Source organism: Aricia agestis, chromosome 20 (genome assembly GCF_905147365.1).
Source record: "Aricia agestis chromosome 20, ilAriAges1.1, whole genome shotgun sequence".
Classification (NCBI taxonomy): Eukaryota; Metazoa; Arthropoda; class Insecta; order Lepidoptera; family Lycaenidae; genus Aricia; species Aricia agestis.
The window spans coordinates 12,205,733-12,230,113 of NC_056425.1; the positions used below are offsets into that span (position 1 = coordinate 12,205,733).

Below are 24,381 nucleotides of genomic sequence, written 5' to 3' on the forward strand. Positions count from 1 at the left end.
ATTTTATTACATACCCCAGTTAAGTTAGACCAAAAAGACCTCGTAAGGTTTCATAAATTCGCACTGCATAGTTCCCCTGTATGGAAAATTCTTACCCAAGGTCCAAAAAATTAGTTTTTCACGATTTTTAGCAAAACGATTAGTTTTTTCATAAAAATGATTGAAACAAAATTGTAGGTCATTAAATTATCTACAAAAATTGGATGAATATTTTTTCTCTACGAGCCACCATTTTTGAAATAATATTATGTGTTTATGCTTCAAAAGTTATTAAAGTTGTACTCGTCGCTTAGGTATTTTTTCCACACAAGAAAATTATGGGGAACTTTCAAATTTAATTTTAATCATGTTCTAAACAATTTTACCGATTTACAGCTTGGTGCGAATTTATGCAACCTCAAATGTCTAACTTAACTATGGGGTATGAAGGCGCGCGATATTCAGTATTAACCCGACGGTCAATTATATTGTTACATGTTATGTTAGGGTTCGAAGGATTTTCGCGTAAACAAGCGTGGAATATTTCTGGAAGCCTAACGCCATCTAGTATCGAGTAGGGGTTTTATGTTGTTTTAATTCCCCGAGTGGTTCCACAAGTAACAATATTACGCAACACGTACTATTATTTAATATTATTACAATAATATCAAATAATATCACGTGTTGCGTAAGTCTAAGTGGGCGCCTAGACCTACAGGTCTAGGCGCCCACTTAGAGTTCAATTTTTGTTCTTAAGTTATATAATAGTACTTATGAATATAGTCCTAGCATTTTTCACATATTATCTTCTAGACTAGAAAGGTCAATGACTGTTGGTATCACCTTAAATTATTTTGACTATAGTAGGTTTTGTAGTGTGAGTTTACTAATAAAAGTAGCACACAAACTATCATAAAAATTGAGGGCTTGACTCTTGCTCCTTAATATCTCAAGGATAATAATTTAATGACACTTCCTTATTTTTTTAAAGCAAAAATAGTTTGAATGGAATTAAATTGTGTGCGTCTCACAAAAACAGAAATGTCTTAAGGTGACGCCTTGATAATCTAGCTGTATCGATATCGATATTCCTCAACAATGACTAAAGCTAAGAAATTAATGTGCATGGTCAGTATTCATCATATTGTCTTTATCTTTGAATTCCCCATAGCATAACACGATTGGCCAACTGCTTCCAAAATTTGTACATAGATGCAAGCGTACACTATAATTTGCCCATAACTTATATGAAATATATTTATGGTTTTTAAATTACGCGACAAAAACCATTTTGTCACTTACGCCCTTTCCATTTCTTGCAGTTTCATTTCTTGTTTTCTATGAGAGGCCGGCCCGGTCTCTCATAGAAAACAAGCGATCTAAAACATATCCAAAACTATTTTTTTGCTTTAACGCAACGTCACCTTAAGCCTATCCTTTTACAGTTGTAAAATCTAAGGTAAGGTAGTAGAATCTACAGGATCTCACAATTCAGATCCTGACAGTAGAATCAACATGATCTAACTATAGAAACTACGCTTTACATATTGTATAGTCATTTTCAAAAGGGAATAAGGCGAAAAAATATTTACTGTTCATTTTTTTATACTTTGTGATATTTTTTTTTTTTTTGTTTTTTTTTTTTATTGAAATAATTAAGTGTGTTATGTGCATTTACTATTATAAATTAAAATGTGTTTGGGTGAAGAAGTTGGTTTGAAGCAGTAAAAGTTGCCAATTTTGATAAAGTTTTTATTCATAGAATAAATAATAATTTTCCAACGAGTGGACATAAAATCTTATACAGTAAAGAATATCACATTTTGTATTGAAGGGTTACACTAGAAGAATGGAATTATTTACACGACAAAATCAATCAAATAAGGCAAAAGATGGCACTTAAGAAGACATTGGTTTCGTAAACCTGTAACCAAAAATTTGATTACAGATTTAAAAAACGCATCACAGTTTAATTGCGGTAGTCTAACTTTTTGCTTTATACCTTTTTGCTCAATTTAGCCTCTACTAGCCGATGAGTATTAGAAGAGAAGAGAGGTTTGTCTTCTAGAACTTGTAGGGTTGACGGAAGGGCTGGTTTTGGATGGGGCGGCTGGGCTGTCTGGGGGCATTAGCCTCGTATTTGCCGGCGCGGTATAGACCTGAAATTTAAAAAAATAATTAAGGAAAAGGTTTTTCTATCATTCAATTAAATTAAATAAAAATTAAAAAAAATTTTTACTTTAAGTTAAAAAAAAAATGGGACAAAAAATAATATGATATGAGAAAAAAAAAGTTTTCAAAAAAAAAAAGCTTCAATTCTAGTCTACATTTCGGGACTAGATGAAGATAGTATAATAAGTATTATGTCCTATAAAAAGCCTCAAGATGCTATAAATTATAAATTGCTCAACATAAATGGCCTATTGCCTATGACTCGCCGACAAAGAAAATGGGCGCCATTTTGCGTGAGCGCAAATAAATTACAATTTATTATCATTTATAATATTGTGTCCTCATCAAACTGAATTACCTAATGATAGAATTATTTATTTTTTAATTTATTCCAAAAGTTTCCTTTACATCTTATGTGGAGCTGTTTCCAAACTTTGACCTTATGAACTGATGTAAGATTCAACACCGCAAATTAACCTACTGTTTTGTTTACTGTGACGAATGTAATATTACAGTAGCAAACAAATAAAAATTGCGTCGTGTTATTTTAAGCAATAAAAGAATTTGTTAAGACTTATTGTTGAATGTGTATAGACATCATGTTTTATTAGATCTCACTACTATCATAGAAAAGTATGTTTCAAATATAAATGTTACAACAAAAAGGATTTAAAGCGAGCCAAAGATACAAAATTCAAATGCTCGTTGAATTTGTAGGCATTCTTTCCTTTTTTAGGATAGGGGCGAGCCTAACATACACATGGATCTAAAACATTTGAAAATAAATAGCCATCATGATCTTTTTTAGACTAATGAAGATGATACCTTAAGTACAAATGCGAATAGTTTAAGGCTTTGAATCGAGACTAACACATAACACTCCTCTTTGCAGTCGGGTAATTGAACTTTGATTCTCATCCGCGGTTGCGCTAGCAAATTAAATTCTGTTAAATTGGAAATAAATTGAGTAAATGACTCATAAAATGAGGCGTGGATGATATGTCAGATTCTCAGGCCGTTCTGAGGTCACTTGAGACCTTAGGGTTTATATCTAGTATGTAATATAACGCTTCACACCACGTCAGTCTGGCCCCGTGGTAAGTACCTGAAGGACTTGTGTTACGGGTACCAGACAACGGAAATATATTTAATACTTTTATACTATACATACATTTAAGATTTTTATTATATGATACACATATTTAATACACATCCATGATCAAGGAACTTTGAAAACTTTTTGTTCCGTCAGCGGGATTCGAACCCGCGACCCCCGGCTTGAGCTACCGACAGCCCACCCACTGAGCCACAGAGGTCGTCAAAATGTTGCCTTATAATGTGTCTAAATAGCCTGATTATAAATCGCGCTATCGAAGTTTCCTAGTATTACCTCAGCTGAAAAATGAGCGAAACGAGATGAGCTTTTAGCCTGACTTTTGAACGAGATGAGCTTTTAGCCTGACTTTTGACTTTGATCGTTTCGATTCATCACAAATGAACTGGAATTAACAGGTTTCTAATTAGAACCACCTTTTAAATGATGCATCGAAGAAAAACAATCCAAGAAAGAGTATTAAGCTGAGTACCCTTTTGAGTAGAATTTTTTTTTTAATGAAATAAGGGGGCAAACGAGCTAACGGGTCACCTGATGGAAAGCAACTTCCGTCGCCCATGGACACTCGCAGCATCAGAAGAGCTGCAAGTGCGTTGCCGGCCTTTTAAGAGGGAACAGGGTAATAGGGGAAGGTAAGGATGGGAAGGGAAGGGAATAGGGGAGGGTAGGGAAGGGAATAGGGTAGGGGATTGGGCCTCCGGTAAACTCACTCACTCGGCGAAACACAGCGCAAGCGCTGTTTCACGCCGGTTTTCTGTGAGAACGTGGTATTTCTCCGGTCGAGCCAGCCCATTCGTGCCGAAGCATGGCTCTCCCACGTATAAATTTAATTTTGTATTATGTATTATGAATACCATATTATATTATGACCGCACTCAGAGAAATTAAATTACTTAACTTAAATTTTATGCCTAACATAAACTCCATTCTGTCAAAAACTCTTCATTCAAATTAAGCAATTAAAAATGGCTCTGAGTGAGTAAGATTCCATCATTTCACTCACCATCATCGAAGATGCCAGCGGCTTCATCACGGGCGTTCTGCTCCAAAGCCACGAGTATCTCCTGGGGGATGGGGGGTGGGGTGGGGATGTGGGCGCCCTGGGGGTTGAAGCCCTCCTTGCCGGATCTGTAGGTGATGGTGTAGATGTTGCCGTCGTCACCGGTGTAAGAGAAGGCACCTTCCGCTTCGATGCCCTCGGCCTGGTGATGATGAAAAAAGATTAGACATAGGTACTTCTGATAATATTGATATTGATATCGGAAACTTCAATTGTTATAAAGGAGATTTTGGTGAAAATATACATAGGTAAAGTAAAAAACTTATTTTCGCCTCAGCGTTTTTTACGACATTTGCAATTTCCGATATCGATATGATAGTGAAAAATAATGTATGGCATCGTTTTGTCTATAATTATTTTAATTTAGTGGGTTAAAAAATGTACTCAAAATCAAATCGCCAGTTTGGAAAGCATAATGCCTACAAACAAAATAGTCACCGTCCCCCCTGTTTTTGTTGGGGGTTAAATAGTTTTACACCTTCGATGTCTGATGCAGAAAAATATCCCAAGTTTTTGAGTCAATTTTGGAGTTAATTAAAATACAAGATGTTTCTTAATCTTGCGCGATCCATAAAGGTGATTATAATAATTATAGGTGTTTTTTCCTTCTAAAATAATAATCTTTGTGATCAATCGTTTACGATAAGTAATACGAGTTAATTATTGTAATCGATACAGTCTATGTATGAGCAATATAATTAGATGGGCCTGCCATCCAGCTTTGCAGGTACAGCCGTGTGCGTAAGACTTTACAGACAAGAAAAATTACTTAAAATCTTTTTTATTCGAATTTTGAGTGCCATGAATTCATAAGCTAGGATAGAAAAATCAAAACAAAGTTAATTATGGCATTTTTGTAAAGTTAATATACGAGCAATGTTTTTATTTTCAGAAATAGCTTTTCATTATGGTGTTAATTTTGATGAAAAATTCCATGTTTTTTTGTAGTTGCTAGAAATAAGGCATCCTCGCAACCTCTAACAAATGAATCATTACAAAGTAATTATACGAGTACTAACGATAAATCTAAAAATGTGAAGGTTGCACAGTCTGATCCGATCGACCTTTATGGACGGACAGCGACCTTTGACATGAACACACCCCGTATCTGCTAAATCATATTAATGATTGCATATTGGTTGTAAATGTTAATGGTGCTATATATTTAGTTGCAAATGCTATGCCAGTGGGTAATGAAATAGAAGAATTATGGGTTTCTTCTCTTATTTTGTTACTAATATTGCTGGCTATATTACAAGTAATGAAGTAAGTATATTAATTTAAGTGATGAAGTAAAACAAGTAATGAATACTAATACTTTTATGGCTTTTCAACATCAAAAGCTTGTTAGGTGGCCATTTATCAATTATTATAGATTGAATAATTGTCTTTAAACTATTTTGCTGTTAGACGCTACTGGTGGGCACTGAGCAATTATTTTTTTTAGTTCCGTACCCAAAGAGCAAAAACGGGACTTCATTACTAAGACTTCGATGTCCATCTGTTTGTCTCCTGGCTTTATCTCAAGAACCGGAATCTAAAGATCTGTCACAGAAAAACTCAGATGGCCGATATAACTTTACGCTACCACGCTGTACATAAAATCCAAGATGGCCGATGTTTTTACATACCTCGCTTCCCTGCTCCTGAGCCCTGATGCCGTTCTCAGTCTCGTAGCTATATCTGTACGAGTCCTCCTTCACGTCGGAGTCCTGTGCCAGGATCCTGGCGTTCCTCTCGTATTGCGCTTGGGGCCGCTCGTTGTAGGCGGGGCCAAGGGCGGCGGCGGCGAGGCCGAGCACGGAGGCGATGATTAACTGTGGATGAAGATTGGTGTAAATTGGGAGTTGGTGAATAAATGGATTTTTGGTGAAAGTTTGGAGTAGCTGAAAAATGGATTTTGGTGAAAGTTGAGAGTTGGTGCAAAATGGATTTTGGTGAAATTTGAGAGTTGGTGTAAAATGGATTTTGGTGAAAATTGGGAGTTGGTACAAAATGGACTACTGGCGTGAAGTGGTAATTTTGATGTGAAGTAGGAGTTGGTGTCAAATTGGATTTATGACGAAAATTGGGAGTTGGTACAAAATTGGGTTTTGGTGATAGTAAGAACTTTGTGCAAAGTAGGTCTTTAAAGTTAAAGTTTTTTTGAAACAGTTTATTGGAATAATTGCTTGCATTTCTCGTACATACTATTAATATTATTTAAACGCTATGTTTTAGCTTGTTTGTTTATCTTATCGATTCACATAATTCTTATATTTTTTCAAACAATGGAGGCAACATTGAATATCTCAACGATGTAAAAATGCGATAAAATCTGGCATTTGAAATCATACTGTCGTGTACTAATTAGTGGACGAAATAATCATTCTGACCCGTTGAACAGTTAATGTGAGAAAAATGTTATCATGATGAAGGTTGCTACTGGTGTCAGATAAGTCCAGAATTTTGAAGTGCGAAAATTAGCGTTGTGCACTTTTTGAGATAAGATATTGAATGTACTGTAACGTCTTGGCGGAAATTCTCAATTCACAGCAATAATTATGTACTTATACACTTTTCTTATAATAATTAGAGAGACCAATTATACCTACCCATTTTGAGATGCTGAAAATATAACAGTCGCGTCAGAACACGTGGTGTTATCGAAAATTCGCAAGGTGAAGAGCTAACTCTCTCTGTTATCTTTATAATATCCATTTATTATGTAAGTACATTGAATTTAGTCAACCCCTACACCACAAGACTCTTAGTGTAGGGGTTGTGCAATGTGCAGTGTGCACCTTATTGTTGTAATATCCTGTATGTATTTACTAATATAATAAACTAATATTATTATTATTATCAAACCGCCAGTGCGGCGTAGGAAAGGAAGCAATATAATATGGAGGCCCCTTTTTTTGGTAACATTTTTTTATTGGTATCTTTTTAAGATACTTATGACCAACAATCTAAATCTAAATTTCAGTATTTTGATGTCAATATTAATTGCCTGGACAACAATTAATTAGAATCCATTTAGATCGATGACATAAAAATATTGTCACAAAAATACAAGATCAATATTACGCCATGTTTATGCAAATCCCAGAAGCAACAATTCCAACGAACTAATTTAATTTACAAAACGATAGTGAAATTATGATTAACATCAAAATTAGCATAGTTCACAAAGTATGATGGAGCTGTTATTTTTAAGATGATTTTAATGTTCTTTTAATGATGAAAAAAGTTCAAATCCATTTTTTTTTTGTATATTCGAAATTCATTAGCCATTAGTGGCTTTTGATGAAGATTTTAAGTTTAAATTAATTATTTAGTAAACAAATCTGTTTTTTTTTAACTTATCGTCTTTAAAACTACAGTTAGAGTATTAACTTTCGTTATAGTTTTAAAGACGCAAATTGCAACGTAACGTATGTTATGGATTTTGTAATGGACACAAATAAAACTTAAAAAAAAGGCAGCCCAAAACTGCGGGTAGTAAGTCATAGTCAATTTAAGGTGTATCTGTTTGAATAGCACATTAAAAAAACATTACTTTTAAGCATTTGTGCATCATCCCTCAAAAAATTACGTATTGAGTTATGTTGCACTCATGTTTCGGAAAAAGAAACCTCCTCCATTTGGAAGTCGGCTAAAATGCATCGCGTCGCATCGTCACTTTGCTCGTGTACTAACCCTAAGGCTATCTAGACCTTGTTTAGATTTTTTCTTGTGAGATAATGTATTCACAGTTAACAATCGTGTTCCCACGGTAACGCATTGTGACCAACCTTAAATTTTGTTTGTTCAAGAATTTTCTGTGATCATTTCGTTTTAGATCGTAAACTTTACAACGTAGTATATTTAAACTGTAATACAATATGTATGATGTACGGGGCACGATGTAACAAAACAAAAAGAAAAAACTTTAGGGTGTGTATGAACCTCTTATTTTCGTAATATAGAGCTCACTGTAAAAGTGGTAGCTCTGACATATTTAACATAATTATTAGATAGTTATTTTAATAAATAATGAGAAAATATTATTCAAATGAATATAATATTTTTTCCCTATATTTATGAAATCTTGGCATTTTTTTAGATTTTAATTGATTTGGTCATAGGACTTAAGCTCAATTATATTCTTATGTAGCAAAGTGATTATTTATTGACTACTTCATTGCTCTGACCATATACTTTGAATCAAAAGATAATCAAATCCAAAATAGGCCGTCAGTTTACAAAATTTGAGGCTGTTTCACAAGGCATAATGATTGTTTCGAAAACGCCTTAGGGTCTATATAGATGACACAATAATTGTATGTCTGTTTGTTACTAATGTGAAATATGAGTTTGATGTTCTTGCAAATAGCATTATTAAAGTAGATTTAAGTACTTTAAATGTTATAAAGTAACAATAAATTGTATTGGTATCTTTAAAAGTTGTGATTTTCTTATTTATAAAAGATTATTATTACTTGACACACTTGTATTATTAAACCATTTAAAGTTTTATGTTTAAAAGCTATGTTGATATAACACTAACTTTCGTGTTAAAATATTTGAGAGTCATGTTATATTAATAACATTAGCAAATAATTTAATTGAAGTTAAACTCACATTTCGCGTCGCCCGTTCATTAACAATTACATTTAAATTCGTAAACTGAAAATCTATTTCCCGTTATACAAAGGATAGGAACACTATCACTATAAAGGGGATTAAATTTTTGTGCCATTATTACAATTCCATAATTTGAATTCCGATTTAAAGTTTCAAAAAATTCTCGAGTTTTCAAATAAGAACTCGAGTTTTCACAAAAATCTCGAGTTTACAAAAAAATGTCTCGAGTCTTCGAAAAAGTCTCGAGTTTTATTTTATCGAGTTTTCAAAAAAGTCTCGAGTTTTATTTTTTTCGTGTTTTATATTCTCGAGTTTTCGAGATGTACTCACCAGCTGCATGTTGATGTGTTTGGGTCGAAGTTGAGAGGACGAGTGATGTCTATGCCGAGCTCCGGCGCATTTATACATGCGTGCAATGCTCTTACAAAATTAATACATATGCTTTTCCTAATAAATAAATGAACTTTTTTGCGCAATTGTGATATTGATTGTGTAAAGGATCAGGAACTGATCAATATTTGAGCATAGAAAAAATAGAAAAATGGGCAAAATAATTTCGTGAATTTTCAAATTGTATGAATAAAATTGAATTTAAATATTTAATTCATTTGTTCACCATTTAGCTGTATTTTATTTATGAATTAATTAAAATAAAGCTATTACACATAAAATTTAAATAATTCGTCAATTTGAAAAGTCGTAATGAAGACTTTTCTCATTTTACATTTTTAATACAAAGCTTATTTTCTGTTATAATATATTTTTTCATGTAAGAGTTTTTTATTTTGTCATGTAATGCTAAGAACTCACATACGGTTTTGCTCGATAGTTTTACTCCAAATCGAGCAATAACCACCGTGTGGACCGCCAAAACTGACGGCTCGAAGGCCCGCTTCGAGCCGGCTCGATGGAATTAAATATGTCAAATATGTCATTTCCTTCGATTTGGAGTAAAACTATCGAGCAAAACCGTATGTGAGTACTTAGCATTAGAGTTTAAAGCTATATTATATTGACATTAACATACACAACATACTAGGTACATACTTATTGTCTCATAAATACCCATACAAAAATATTTAATCCAATTCGACATTCATCTAATATGACACCATGTTCGAAATGTGATGACACGGCCTTGACAATAAAGTCACTCTCACTGTTAGTTTAGATTTATTTTACCTGTGACCTGACCTTTATTCCACCCACATAAAGATGAAAACTGTACAGAGACTGCGAAGTAAAACACTCTCACTGAATGGTTAAGGCCGTCACGACATAGTCTAGTCAGGAACGGAAGTGGAGGAATTCTGATAGTTCCGTTGTTGACGGCTGAATTCATACACATTTAAAGATCATTTAACTTTAATTTTAAAAGATTTTAACATAAACAATATATTTTTCAGTCAAACCCTTCATTAGATTAAAGTCAATGTATATAAGTGTGACTTTACACTATTAAAGTTTGATGGTTTGTACAGAATTTGTTTCGATGTTATAGATCCGTATTAAGTATAAGATCAGACCTTACAGCGCATAATGTGTGATTTTCGTGGGATCTTTTTTTGCTAAGCTGCATGATAATTTGCTATAGTTAGGTGTGTTAACTGAACTGCTGATTTCTTGGAGTTCAAGCGCAATGTACGACAGGCATATTACGCAGACTTTGAAGCTTTTCACAACAAGTATTCAAGCATCTACGAGTATTTCTCCAAGCATCGTCTTTTAAGTTTACTATTATTATTAGCCTACAGTGTCCCACTGCTGGGCAAAGGCCTCCCGACTTTCTTTCCAAAGTTCACGATCCTTTGGTGTTGTTGGCCACTCTTTATCAAACGCATCTAGTTCGTCACGCCACCTTTTCTTGTGTCGGCCTCTGTTACGCCGACCAGTCGGCCTAACAGAGGCATAAGTTTATTACACATAAATGAACATTTAAAAAAATGTTTTATATTTGAATAAATTTGAAACAAATATTATGTTTTCAGAAAGTGTACATGGTGTCTACCACCGGGTCGGGAACTAAATAAACGTTACACTTGATATTACCTGAGATACCGTTACGGAAAATTTGTTTTATCAATCAATCAATCTTTTTCTCTCAGGAACTTATTTTAAAGCATTTCCATTCCAAAGCTTAATAAAATCGGTACAGCGGGGTAAGGAGATGACAGACAAACAATCATACTGGCTCGCTTATAATATTAGTATGCACAGTATAGATTCTAGATATACAACTAAAACATTGAACTCCCATTTAAGGAAATAACATTTTCATTGCTAAGCATGTTACGAAATAATCGATAGTTGAATTTGAACTTGGAACACAAATTTGGCGGAAAAATATCACGAAGGTCACGGCTTGTCTATTTAACGTATATTTACGATGCGATAATTATTTTATTACTAAACGTTTTAAGAATATAAGTTTTTAAGTAATATTATGGCAAATCACTCAATACTTATGATGACAAGATCAAAGGTTTGCGAATTTTGTTAGTAAAATAAAGCAATAACGGTAGAAAATAAGTGTTTCCGAAATTTCAGCCGAATGTTTCCGAAGGCGCATAACAAAAAATATTTTATTTTTTGTTATGCGCCTTCAAAGTTGGATTTTTTTTTCAATTATATTTCTTTATATATATTATGCAACTTTTGTTATGAAACCACTTTCATAGACGCAATAATTAATATAGCTATTGAACAAAGTTCTTCAGCGATGCCTACAAGCTACTCATCGGTGACGTCATAATAGATGAGCATTTTGTTTGGAGCATTTCGGGCAGGTCTATTTTATGAGATGTTTGAATTGTCATATCTTGCTGAATTTCTAAGCTATCAAACTTCAAAGTCATTCTTTCGCCGATGTTTATATTTTTGAGTGGTCTTTCAATTACCAGTAAGAAAAAAAGTAATCATGCCTATTATTTGCACTAGTTGGTACTACAGAAAAACCTGTTATTGCCATTCAAGCTTCTTAAGAATAATAAAAAAAAAAACTAAGGTGCTAATAGTTTCTTTTACTACGTTAATATAGTCGGGGAAAGAGTCTACCCCATCGTTGGCATGCTATTAATGGTACCTTAGATTCTTATTTGAAAATACGATGGATTTAAATAGTAATATTTTGATCTTCTAGTATATTAAGTCTTAAAGCGCCAAAAACTTTTGGCGCTTTAAGACTTAATATAGATTTTATTTAGAAGTGTCGTTTATTTTTTATTAAGACGACTAATAAGTATTTTATTACTTTTAAATTGAATGTAGCTTTAAAGCATACTATTTTGTGGGTATTTTTATCATTCTTATCTGTCGGATAAAAAAGGTGTTTATAGCTAACGCCTATCAATAAAAGTTTTTTCCCATTTTTAAAACTTAATAGTAAACTAGTAAACTTATAGGTATATATATAATTGGAATCTCGGAATCGGTTTCGGAGGCGATAAATCGATCTAGCTAGGAGTCATTTTTAGAAAATGTAATTTTATTCGTGTTTTATCGAATACCGAGCAAAGCTCGGTCGAATAGCTTTTTATAATTATTGCATATATTCCTTAAATAATTATTGCATAAGACTATTTTAGGAATGTCAACTTTTATCCCGAATTAGTTTTTCCATGGGATTCTTTGGCAGGCGTGAAAAGTCCTATTAAAACATGCAGCATCTGACATATACAGGGTGTAACAAAACATTCCATATTCATACGTGTAAGTGTGTCAGTCTGTTACCTCTTCACGCCCAAACCGCTAAACCGATTTTGCTGACATTTGTCATGAAGATACTTCAAATCTCGGGAAAGGACATAGGATACTTTTTATCCCGGAAAATGTACGGTTCCCGCGCGATAACCGAGTTTTGTCATAACGTGAATTTTGGCGTCAGTTAGTCCTGTATATTGTGGCGACGCGTAACACCGTCACGCGTTGCACATGTTCTAAGCTGTATGTTACATAAACCGACCTTCACACCGCCGCGCCGGCGGTCACCCGCTGTTACAGTATCATGTAGAGATTGGAATTGGTCAGAAGTGGCATTTGTACACGTGCTGTATCAACCATACTGTTATCTAAAACTCTGGTGATATAAATTATAATAGTGTCGTGTTTAGTAAGCTCTTGTAATGCTAAGTACTCACATACGGTTTTGCTCGATATTTTTACTCCAAAACGAAGGAAATGACATACATTTTGACATATTTAATTCCATCGAGCCGGCTCGAAGCGAGCCTTCGAGCTGTCAGTTTTGCGGTCCACACGGTGGTTATTGCTCGATTCGATATCTCGATTTTGTAAAAGTATCGAGCAAAACCGTATGTGAGTACTTAGCACAATATTAGTGTTGTAAATATGTTAGCCTATAATGGCTAACTAATAATGACAGTAATTTAATCATATTTTAAGCCAAGACGAATTTAAAATAGGACAAGGTATAAGAGAAACAGACAAATGTTTTTAGCATACTTATTTATTACAAAATGTTGGGAGTTGGATTACGAAAGAACAGAATAAGATGCGTATGAAAAAATAATATTCAGTCCCAGTGCGTTAACAAATCTAGAACAATATACATGTGAAAAATTAATACAGGATCATGACATGTTGACACCAAAATGTTAAAATTATTGCAAAAGTAGATGAATCCCGCAAAATTAGTTTATCCCCTTCGTTGCGCCAAAATTAGTTTATCGCACGGGGACTGTACATTTTTCCGATATAAAAAGTATCCTATGTCCTTTCCCAGGACTCAAAGTATCTCCATGCCGAATTTCAGCAAAATCGGTTCAGCGGTTTGGGTGTGACAGACTGACAGGCAGACGGACAGACAGATAGACAGACAGACACACTTTAGCATTTATAATATTAGTATGGATATTGAAGTATGGATGAATGATATTGCTTTTCTTAGTTAGTTTTTGGCAAATAAGACATAAGTTTATTTTTACGTAATATTTACGTGGGAGACCCATGCTCCAGCACGAATAGGCCGGCTCGACCGGAGAAATACCACGCTCTCACAGAAACTGGCGTGAAACAGCCTTCGCGCTGTGTTTCGCCGAGTGAGTGAGTTTACCGGAGGCCCAATCCCCTACCCTATTCAATTCCCTACTCTCCCCTATCCCCTTCCCTACCCTTCCCTATTACCGTATTCCCTCTTAAAAGGCCGGCAACGCACTTGCAGCTCTTCTGATGCTGCGAGTGTCCATGGGCGACGGAAGTTGCTTTCCATCAGGTGACCCGTTTGCTCGTTTGCATAAAATACTCGTACTTTTGCGATACTTTATACAAGCATTTTTAAGTTAACAATACTGTGTCTAATATTGATGTGCCTTCTTTACCAATTTCTTAGGTCTGTGGTCAATATTACAAACACCATACTCTTCATCATCAGATAAATCTTAAATGTTAATCATCTTTAAATTTGGAATGCTTGAAATAATTATCATATAATAATATATTTATAACTTAATTATACATAACGAAGAGGTCTAATGTTTTTATTATTGTAAACGTACTGTTATAATAAAAGTCAAAATTAGTTGATTCATATTGAAGTTTTAATTTTGGTGCTTTTTAACTGACTTCCAGGAGGAGGTTTTTTTGTTTGGCTGTGGATTTTTTTTTAGAACATAATAAATTAATATAACACAATATCATAATAATTTAGCGTTTACTTTTAGTTATTATTTTGATATTATGACGACCTCTGTGGCTTAGTTGGTGGGCTGTTGGTAGCTCAAGCCGGGGGTCGCGGGTTCGAATCCCGCCGACGGAACAAACAGTTTTCAAAAGTTCCTGGGTCATGGACGTGTATTACATATATTGTGTATCATATAATAAAAATCTTAAATAATATATGTATAGTATAAAAGTATTAAATATATTTCCGTTGTCTGGTACCCGTAACACAAGTCCATCGGGTACTTATTCTGACTTGTTATAGTATCTAGTTATCTATATAACGAGACACAAGATTTAATACAGACTATTTATATCAAATTGTATTTCGTTTTCGCTATATAGACTTTGAATAATAGCTCCCACACCGGTTTCGGTGACGGTGGCCGGTTTCATTGAAACCAGGCCAGCTACGCAGGAGTAATTTTATAATGCCCAAGTGTGTGCGCAGTACACAAGAGCACTCTCTATTCCTTTACTCTCATAACTCAGTGGGACGGCAGACCGACACGACTGGCGAGAGATCAGGCGCAGGACCGACTTTTTACATGCCCATCCGACGCATGGATCATCTTACTTGTCAGACAATCAGGTGATCAGCCTGCATTATCCTAACCAAACTTGGAAATAACATGTTTCCAACGCGGGAATCGAACCCACGACCTCCGAGTCAAGAGCTAAGCTCTGAACCACTGGACCACGAAGGCGACTTGGAATATAACACACCCAAACAAAGGAGTTCAACGCGCTATACTGTATTTTATTAACAAGAGCAGCGCTCGCGTTGATGTCGCATGTACTTGACCTTTTTTCTCTACGAAATTACATTAATTGGTGCGCAGGTGTAGCGCAGTATAATGGGGAATTGTCCAATTTTTTTTTAATTTTGCTCATTACAAAAACATTTAGAGGAATAAGGTCGTGATCGTTTTTCTGTATATAAACGAAAAAAATACCCATTAGTTACTTATATTTTTGAACAAATATGTTTAACCTTTGTTTGACTTTCAATGGCGTTAAATTAGCAATAAATTCGACCAACATTACGTTTCGAACTTTTGGTAAGCTTCTCGTATCAGCTTTCACATAATGAGAACTTGCATTTGACGAACCAGCCATTATAAATAAAATTGAAAGGAAATTTAAAACATGCTGCAGAGTTCAATTGGCCGCCGATGATGACGTCAGAGCGAAACTTTAAAAATTTATTGAGAAAAAACTAGCCAATGAATTTCAAAATTATTTAATTTGTATTCTTAAAATTTTAATTAATTTCTATTTTAACGAAAAAAAAAAGTACATGTGATTTTTTTTGGACATTGCCCATTGATTTACAGTAGACTATACTATACACATCGGTAATTACGCACTCATGAGCATAATTTCAGATAACTTTAGAGAGCTGAAGTATGCTGTAATTTATGATTATTAATTATTATATTGTCAGGAACGAATAAACATGTCTTATTTGTTCTGAGAGGAGATTATGGTCCAATAGTTAAGCAAGTTGTTGTTGTGTAACATGTATGATAAGAATAGAATTTTATACCCTAAAGATACCTTTCCCTACTTTAGAGCTGTAATAATAATAATACTCCCCACACCGGTTTCGGTGACGGTGGCCGGTTTCATTGAAATCAGGCCAGGTACGCAGGAGTAATTTTATAGTGCCCAAGAGTGTGCGCAGTACACAAGAGCATTCTCTATTCCTTTACTCTCATAATCCAGTGGGACGGAAGACCGACACGACCGGCGAGAGATGAGGCGCAGGACCGACTTTTTACATGCCCATCCGACGCACGTAGGTATCATCTTACTTGTCAGACAATCAGGTGATCAGCCTGCATTGTCCTAACCAAACTTGGAAATAACATGTTTCCAACGCGGGATTCGAACCCACGACCTCCGGAGTCGAGAGCGACGCTCTAACCACTAGACCACGGAGGGGTTAAAGATTTTAGACGAGTTTAGAGCTGTAATAGGGTTAGGAAGTAAAACTAAAAATTCTAAATACAGTGTAAAATGTACCGGCTTATCATAGCCTCTCTCTCTCTCAGCTCTAAAATAGGGAAAAGTACCCTGAAGACAGTGTAAAGTGTACCAGCTTATTATAGCCGTGTCCTCTCCGCAGTGGAGATCAAAATCGATATTTCTGATATCTAAAGTTAATTGAAATCACGCTTAATCTATGTGCGCCAATTTGGGCTCGTATGAAGATGGTATACCGCATTTTCTAAATTGTAATACTACATTCCACAAAATTAATGTTTTCGGATTCTGTAACTAGTTATATCAAAACATAACGAAGATCTCATTTGCAACATGTTTTAATTTAGCTATTATGTAGTTAACATTAATCTATTTTTGTTAGCATTTTAATAACAATAAAATTCAATTAATCTTAATTTTAAAAGTTTATTCATATTTATTAATACGAATTTGATTTAGGCAAAATATACTTTTATATTTTGTTATTTAACCAGCGTTTTTCTCTTTTAATTCAAAATACTTTGACTACATGTGTAACGCTGAAATTATGTTTCCTATGTTTCCTAAAGACAAGATAGATTGAGCGAGAAACAAAGATGAAAGTTTCCATCGTAAATACATTTTTAAGATTACATTTTTTAAAACGCTCTTGTCGTATACAGAGTGTAACAAAATTAAGTGATAATATTTTAGGGTGTGTACGTGTTCCTTGTAGGGAGGGGGGAAACTCGTGACTCTCGGGCCCTTGCCCATACAAAAGTGAAATAAATTTTTCGTCTTTCAGCGCTGCTACTTTCACAGTGAACTCTCTACAAGGAACACGTACACACCCTAAAGTATTATCACTTATTTTTGTTACACACTGTATACAAGGATTCACGAAGCATTCATGAATGAAACTCAAGTTGGGCGGTATCCTGAGGCATGTGGCATGCGACCTTTAGCACTCTCCCTGTTACTCATCGTTTTCATCGCTATGTCGAGGCCGGCTGCACAGCTATTGTACTAAAGTTCAATAGCTAGATGGGCGTTTTCCTGTACATCAGTACCTAGCTTTTTTGTTACATAGTACACTATATCAGCCCCTAAGGGTGAATCCAAACGAGCGTAATTTTGTAAGTCGTGAGTCGCAGAATTTCGGTCGCGTAATATCTTTTCATACAAATCATGACTCACAAAATTACGCTCTTGTGAATCAAACAGGACTTTTGTATGAAATTGAATGCAGCAGAATTCTGCCGAAACGAAATCACAAATTACGCTCGTTTGGCTTCACCCTAAAGAGTAAAAACTGTATTGTACAAAATACTACATATCGTCTTTTATGATTTACGCAGTCTTTATCACTTTTTAATTATATTTTTGTTGCATGCAGTTAGATTTTAATAGCACGTTTAATTTTGAAGCTTGAATTACAATTTTCTCTAAATTTTAATCCTTCGATTTTCATTTCTTGGAAATGCTATTGTTGTCGCTATCACCGGTGCTCGTATGGGGCTTGCAGGATAAACGTTTGTATATTATAATATTTAAATAAATGTAATTTTGTGTACAAAATCTCCATCATAATTATTATGTTTTTCGTGTGATGGATGCATTTTAATGCATTTAAATTAATAAAAATGCTCTTCTTTGTTAGTTTTTATAGGAACCAAAACACTTTTCGCAGATTAATTTTGCTCTATTATATTTTGCTTCTCTTTTTTATATTATCTAGTTCTTTACAATATTCTGCCTAGTATTGCGTACCATACGCCATCTGTTTTTCCCCCTACGGCCCAATCCTTCATCAAATGATCCGACAGTGTAATGATCGTCTATGACATTTAGCGTTTAACTGACCACGGGTCAGATGGAGAAATCTAGTTAACTATCATTGTTAAGTCCACGCGTTTTGCAAACGTTAGTTAGTTCGATTCTCCGTTTCGACATAGAAGAAAGTTCTTGATAGTATTTGCAAACTTTTTGTATGTAATATTGTTGGATTGTCTTTTGCAATAGGATCTGAAACTACTGAACCCGCTTCGATGAAATTGAGCATAAGTGCAGAATATATCATAGGAAGGCATATTTTATAACGATAAAAATTTCGGGATTTAAATAAAACCGGTATTATATTAACATACTTTACGCCAAGTATTAATCGTACTACAACAACCTAATCGTATCTATCTATATTTATAAAAGAAATGAAGGAACAACGAAAATCATTAGTATCTTAGCTTAACTATACAGAAGACGAATGTAATTTTTAACCGACTTCCAAAAAACGAGGAGGTTATATGTTCGGCTGTGGATATTTTTATTTTTTTTATTTTTGTATGTTCAACGATTACTCCGCTGTTTGTGAACCGATTTTCGAAATTTTTGTTTTTTTGTATTAGGTTTCACTCCAATTTGCTCCCATTTTCACAAAAGTGGTGACCTGATAATGGGAACCATGAGTAATCGAGGGAACTCCTCGAAATTTATATGAAAACATATGGTGATTTTGGTTTTATGAGAAGCATCTTAAGCATATGCTACCAAAACGCAAGATTTCGCAACGAGGTATACTATGTTTCCGAAGATACTAAGAGAACTCCGGATTTCTTATAGATACAAGTTTGGGGGTTTTGGCGCTGTTTTAAGAACTGAAAGCATATGCTACTATGCAAATTGCATTCATCATCATCATCATCATCATTACCACGACAGGGTCACCAATGTCACCAAAATTGAACATAAATAATTCAACCTTAACTCCAGAGCGTAAGGCACACATTTGACATTACTTCTGAGAAGTAAGTTGCTTCGATAATAGGCGCGCTGCCATCGAGTTCATCTTCGATTTTTTTTATTTTTTTTAATGAAATAAGGGGGCAAACGAGCAAACGGGTCACCTGATGGAAAACAACTTCCGTCGCCCATGGACACTCGCAGCATCAGAAGAGCTGCAGGTGCGTTGCCGGCCTTTTAAGAGGGAATAGGGTAATAGGGGAGGGTAGGGAAGGGAAGGGAATAGGGTAAGGGATTGGGCCTCCGGTAAACTCACTCACTCGGCGAAACACAGCGCAAGCGCTGTTTCACGCCGGTTTTCTGTGAGAACGTGGTATTTCTCCGGTCGAGCTGACCCATTCGTGCTGAAGCATGGCTCTCCCACGTGTATATATATGTCGTAGGATGATTTGATAAATCCGTGTTTTCGCGAAATCCCTAGAAATTTCGCGAAAATTCGATTTATCAAATCATCCTACGACATATATAAATTCGGTTTATGAGATTTTTACGAGCGTAACACAGTTTGTGTATTCTCAAGACTTCATACTCCTATTAATCCTTCGATCGTGGATTCTTGGAAATCTATTGTTATTCTATTGTGTCTCGCTCACCGGTGAGCTTGTAATAAGATACGTAGAATAATATACAGGTGTATTTTTCTACGTATAGTACGCGATAGTTTACTAGGTAACTAAAAAGAGTGAAATTATTATTTTTAACAAAAAATTAAAACCGACTTCCAAGGTTAAAACAATAATAACATCCTTTATATAATATGAACTAAAAAGTATTAAATAATTTTTCCTATCTAATAGTGCCTTTTCCCGAATTCGGCTAAAACTCAACTATTTCTGTAGTCAATCTTCATCATTTTGAAGTCGGTGCCAGTTAAAAAAGTTTCAAATATTATTCTGGCAGACTGAGGATTCAGCTAAGTATATCTGGTACCGACTTCAAAATGATGAAGATTGACTACAGAAATAGTTGAGTTTTAGTCGAATTCGGGAAAAGGCACTATTAGATAGGAAAAATTATTTAATACTTTTTAGTTCATATTATTTAAAGGATGTTATTATTGTTTTAACCTTGGAAGTCGGTTTTAATTTTTTGTTAAAAATAATAAGCTTACAAAACTTTACGACGCGACGGCTGAACTTAAAATTTTGTAACTAAGACTAATTGATAATTGTAAATTAATCATAAAGACGCCTAATAGTTAGGTACACTGAGTTAGCAATAGTTATTGACGTTTAATAGCACAATAGAATTATTGTTATGTTTTGAATTCAGTGGCATAATAATGTTATTAATATAAAATTATTATGCCACCATGGGAGAGCCACGCTTCGGCATGGATGGGCCGGCTCGACCGGAGAAATACCACGGGCTCATAGAAAACCGGCGTTTAACAGCGCTTGCGCTGTGTTTCGCCGAGTGAGTGAGTTTACCGGAGGCCCCATCCCCTACCCTTTTCCCTTCCCTACCCTTCCTTATTTCCTTCCCTACCCTCCCCTATTCCTTTCCCTACCCTATTATCCTATTCCATCGTAAAAGGCCGGCAACGCACCTGCAGCTCTTCTGATGCTGCAAGTGTCCATGGGCGACGGAAGTGGCTTTCCATCAGGTGACCCGTTTGCTCGTTTGCCCCCTTTTTTTTTGATGATGGATTTTGAGGATGGTAGTTGAGGTGAAAATGCCTGCATCTGCTGTTTAGATTAAACAATCGATTCAATATAATATTATCTTTGTTTACAAACAAAACGCATAATATAAATGGCTCATTCAAAAATGTATGGCATCGCCTCATGACTTGTGATTTGATCCTATCAATCAACGAACGCCTGCGTGGTCCAGTAACTTAGAGCGTGGCTCTTGAAGTATTATTTCCAAGTTTTTTAGGACAATGCAGGCTGATCTCCTGATTGTCTGACAAGTAAGTTGATCCATGCGGATGGGCATGTGAAAAGTCGGTCCGGCGCCTGGTCTCTCGCCAGTCGTCGGTCTTCCGTCCCACTGGGTTATGAGAGTAAAGGAATAGAGAGTGCTCTTGTGTACTGCGCACACACTTAGGCACTATAAAATTACTCCTGCGTAACTGGTTTCAATAAAACCGGCCACCGTCACCGAAACCGGTGTAAAGTATTATTATAATCAAAGAAGATACATCATAATAAGTGATCATGATGATGATGATGAACCTTTTGTCCATCCATTACAAACACAATCTAGCGTCGTGCTCTCAATAAAAATGTTACAGTTAATGTAAACGGTGGCATTTAACCAAGGTTAGTTACCATCCCGGATGGATGGTCCGACCTTGAAACCCTTTGACATAGGTCACTAAGCTCATTGAGCTTTTATAATGTGCTGCACAATTTATAGTAGGTATATAAATAGATCAGGAAACGAGCAGACGGATCAACTGATGATAAGTGATGGCCGCCATGGGCACTCGCAATACCAGAGGAGTCACAGACAACAATATGTCAAGCGTTGTTTTATATCGGTTATATAATATGACTTATTTTTAAAACCTCCTCCGTGGTCCAGTGGTTTAGAGCTTGGCTCTTGACTCGGAGGTCGTGGGTTCGATTCCCGCGTTGGAAACAAGTTTGGTTTGGACAATGCAGACTGATCACCTGATTGCCGGACAAGTAAGATGATCCATGCATCGGATGGGCATGTAAAAAGTCGCTTCTGCGCCTGATCTCTCGCCAGTCGTATCGGTCTTCCTTCCTTAAGATTGTAATGTCTTCGTGTCTGTAGGTATATTTCTAACACTTTTAAAGTGAACACTACTATAGGATTTTTTATGGATGGGTTAAAAATTTTAAATTCGCCTACGCCTAGTTAAAAATTCGTAAGCGGGAGAATAAAAATTGGCCAAGTGCGAGTTGGACTTGCGCACGAAGGGTTCCGTACCGTTAAAGAGCAAAAAATGGAAAAAGTTTTTTTTTTGTATGGGAAATGTTTAAATGTTTATTTTATTTTAATTTTGTTATTAATTATTAAAATATAAATTATAAAGGATTTTGGGAGTATTTCAAGTGCCTACCTTTAAGCATTATTGATTACGAGCAAAAAAGTTAAAAAACTCAAGTTTGTTGTATGCGAGCCCCCCTTAAATATTTAATTTATTTTGTTTTTATTTGTTGTTATAGCGGCAACAGATACACACAATCTGTGAAAATTTCAGAAGTCTAGCTATAGCGGTTCTTGAGATACAGCCTGGAGATAGACGGACAGACGGACAGACATCGAAGTCTCAGTAATAAGGTCCCGTTTTTACCCTTTGGGTATGGAACCCTAATATGTTATCAGCGAAGCATAGAAGTTATCCCTCTTTTTTCTACCATTAGTATACACTAACTTTTCACTTGTTCCGAAACTATCACTCCGTTATTTTTTTCCTTAAAGGCTAAACGAATCATTTTACACCATCTTCATCTCGTAATGTGAGAAGTTACCAAAGCTTAATTACAATAAAATCTACATAAATATTCGTTTGGCAACACTCAGAAGGTTAGTGTATTAGTTTTTATCGACTGTGGTATAACTGGACGAATTAGGGGTCATTGGACAGAAATAATAACAGTAGCAGATCCGGCAGACGTCGTAGTACCATTTTCTTTATAGGCATCCATGAGACGGTCAAAACCTACAGTGTAATGGATGCCATAGAAATATGCTTGCGATTAAAGTTTGTGAAGTTATATAATGTATATTATTATTATGTCAGACCCATGATTTCAGTTTCAATGGGCGCGATGCAGGACTGTACGCTTTTTGGTATAATAATAATAATATGATTTCTGGAATGAAAAATAGAATTTGGCTGATTCTAGACCTACAGGATAACCACACACAACAAAAGACACGAGAATTTCACATGCTTACTTGTTTGCCCGCAAAAACATCTGCATACTAAACTTCATCACAATAGATTCAGCGGCTGGAAGAGCTTTATTATACAGTGTGTTTGTGACAACGTTATCCGTGAAACCATCAAATGAGAACTTCAAAATGAACAACTTTTTCTATGAGAACAATGCTGGGAACTCAAAAAAATCCGTCTTCATACCTATACAAATTGCCGACCCGGGCATTCGTATGGGTATGAAGACGGATTTTTTTGAGTTCCCAGCATTGTTCTCATAGAAAAAGTTGTTCATTTTTACGTTCTCATTTGATGGTTTCAAGGATAACGGTGTTTACACTAACACACTGTATTAGTACGGATGTCACCCGAGCCAACGTTATAAAGTTGACACTGTACTCTTACAATGGGTATAGTAGTTTAGGCGGTGATCAAACCATAAAGTTAATATACCTAGCGGAATAGAGCAACAATCTCGAGCTGTCAAACGAAACCGAAATTGGTTTCATCTGTGTGTAAAAATATGTGTACGTGTACACTTACACAAGCATGATTGAACATGAATTCTATGAGATTAAATTGTCAACGTGTGGCACGTGCCGACTGGACGTCAAGAAAAGAGTGCTGCTGTCATGTATCACACGTCTCTTTTTACCACGCAGTGTTACTGATAGAGACATCTCTCTTGTCTGAGCAAGAAAGAGAAAAACAAAGGCCTGAGCCTTTGTTTCTCTATTCCGCTAGGTATATTAACTTTATGGATCAAACTTATATTACAGGCGGTTAAAATTCCTTTCCTTGAACAGTTTTCAAACGAAATATTTATAATCTTCATCATATAATACTATAATATTATGTAATCGGTTCACTAATTTAGGCGCTTACTTGCACAGACTGCCAAAAATACCCTTTTGACTTATCAAAGTTAACATAATAGGGGAAACAAGCATTTTGACAGGTTAGTTGGTACGGAACACAATTTCGTGAAACGGGTCTGACCTGACCACAGAGTAGATCAGGTGACAGAGGCGTTAGCTAATATAAAGCTTCAATTAAGTGCCACCTACTGTTTTTTGTTGTGTTTCGAATTAATCAAAATAATATTTGACATATTTTAATAAACTAGGAATATTCTCAGTGACTTTA

At 35.3% G+C, this 24,381-nt stretch overlaps 1 protein-coding gene across 1 annotated transcript; it reads right to left on the bottom strand.

Moving 5' to 3' along the window:
• Positions 1–1,753: 1,753 nt before the first annotated feature.
• On the bottom strand, positions 1,754–9,295 carry LOC121736976 (cuticle protein 3-like). Its single transcript, XM_042128468.1, has 4 exons — positions 9,264–9,295; positions 5,957–6,142; positions 4,269–4,467; positions 1,754–2,138 (listed from the first exon to the last, which is right to left on the bottom strand). Exons 1-4 carry the CDS (start codon positions 9,270–9,272, stop codon positions 2,044–2,046), a joined length of 489 nt encoding a protein of 162 aa, XP_041984402.1. The 5' UTR covers positions 9,273–9,295; the 3' UTR covers positions 1,754–2,043.
• Positions 9,296–24,381: the final 15,086 nt, after the last annotated feature.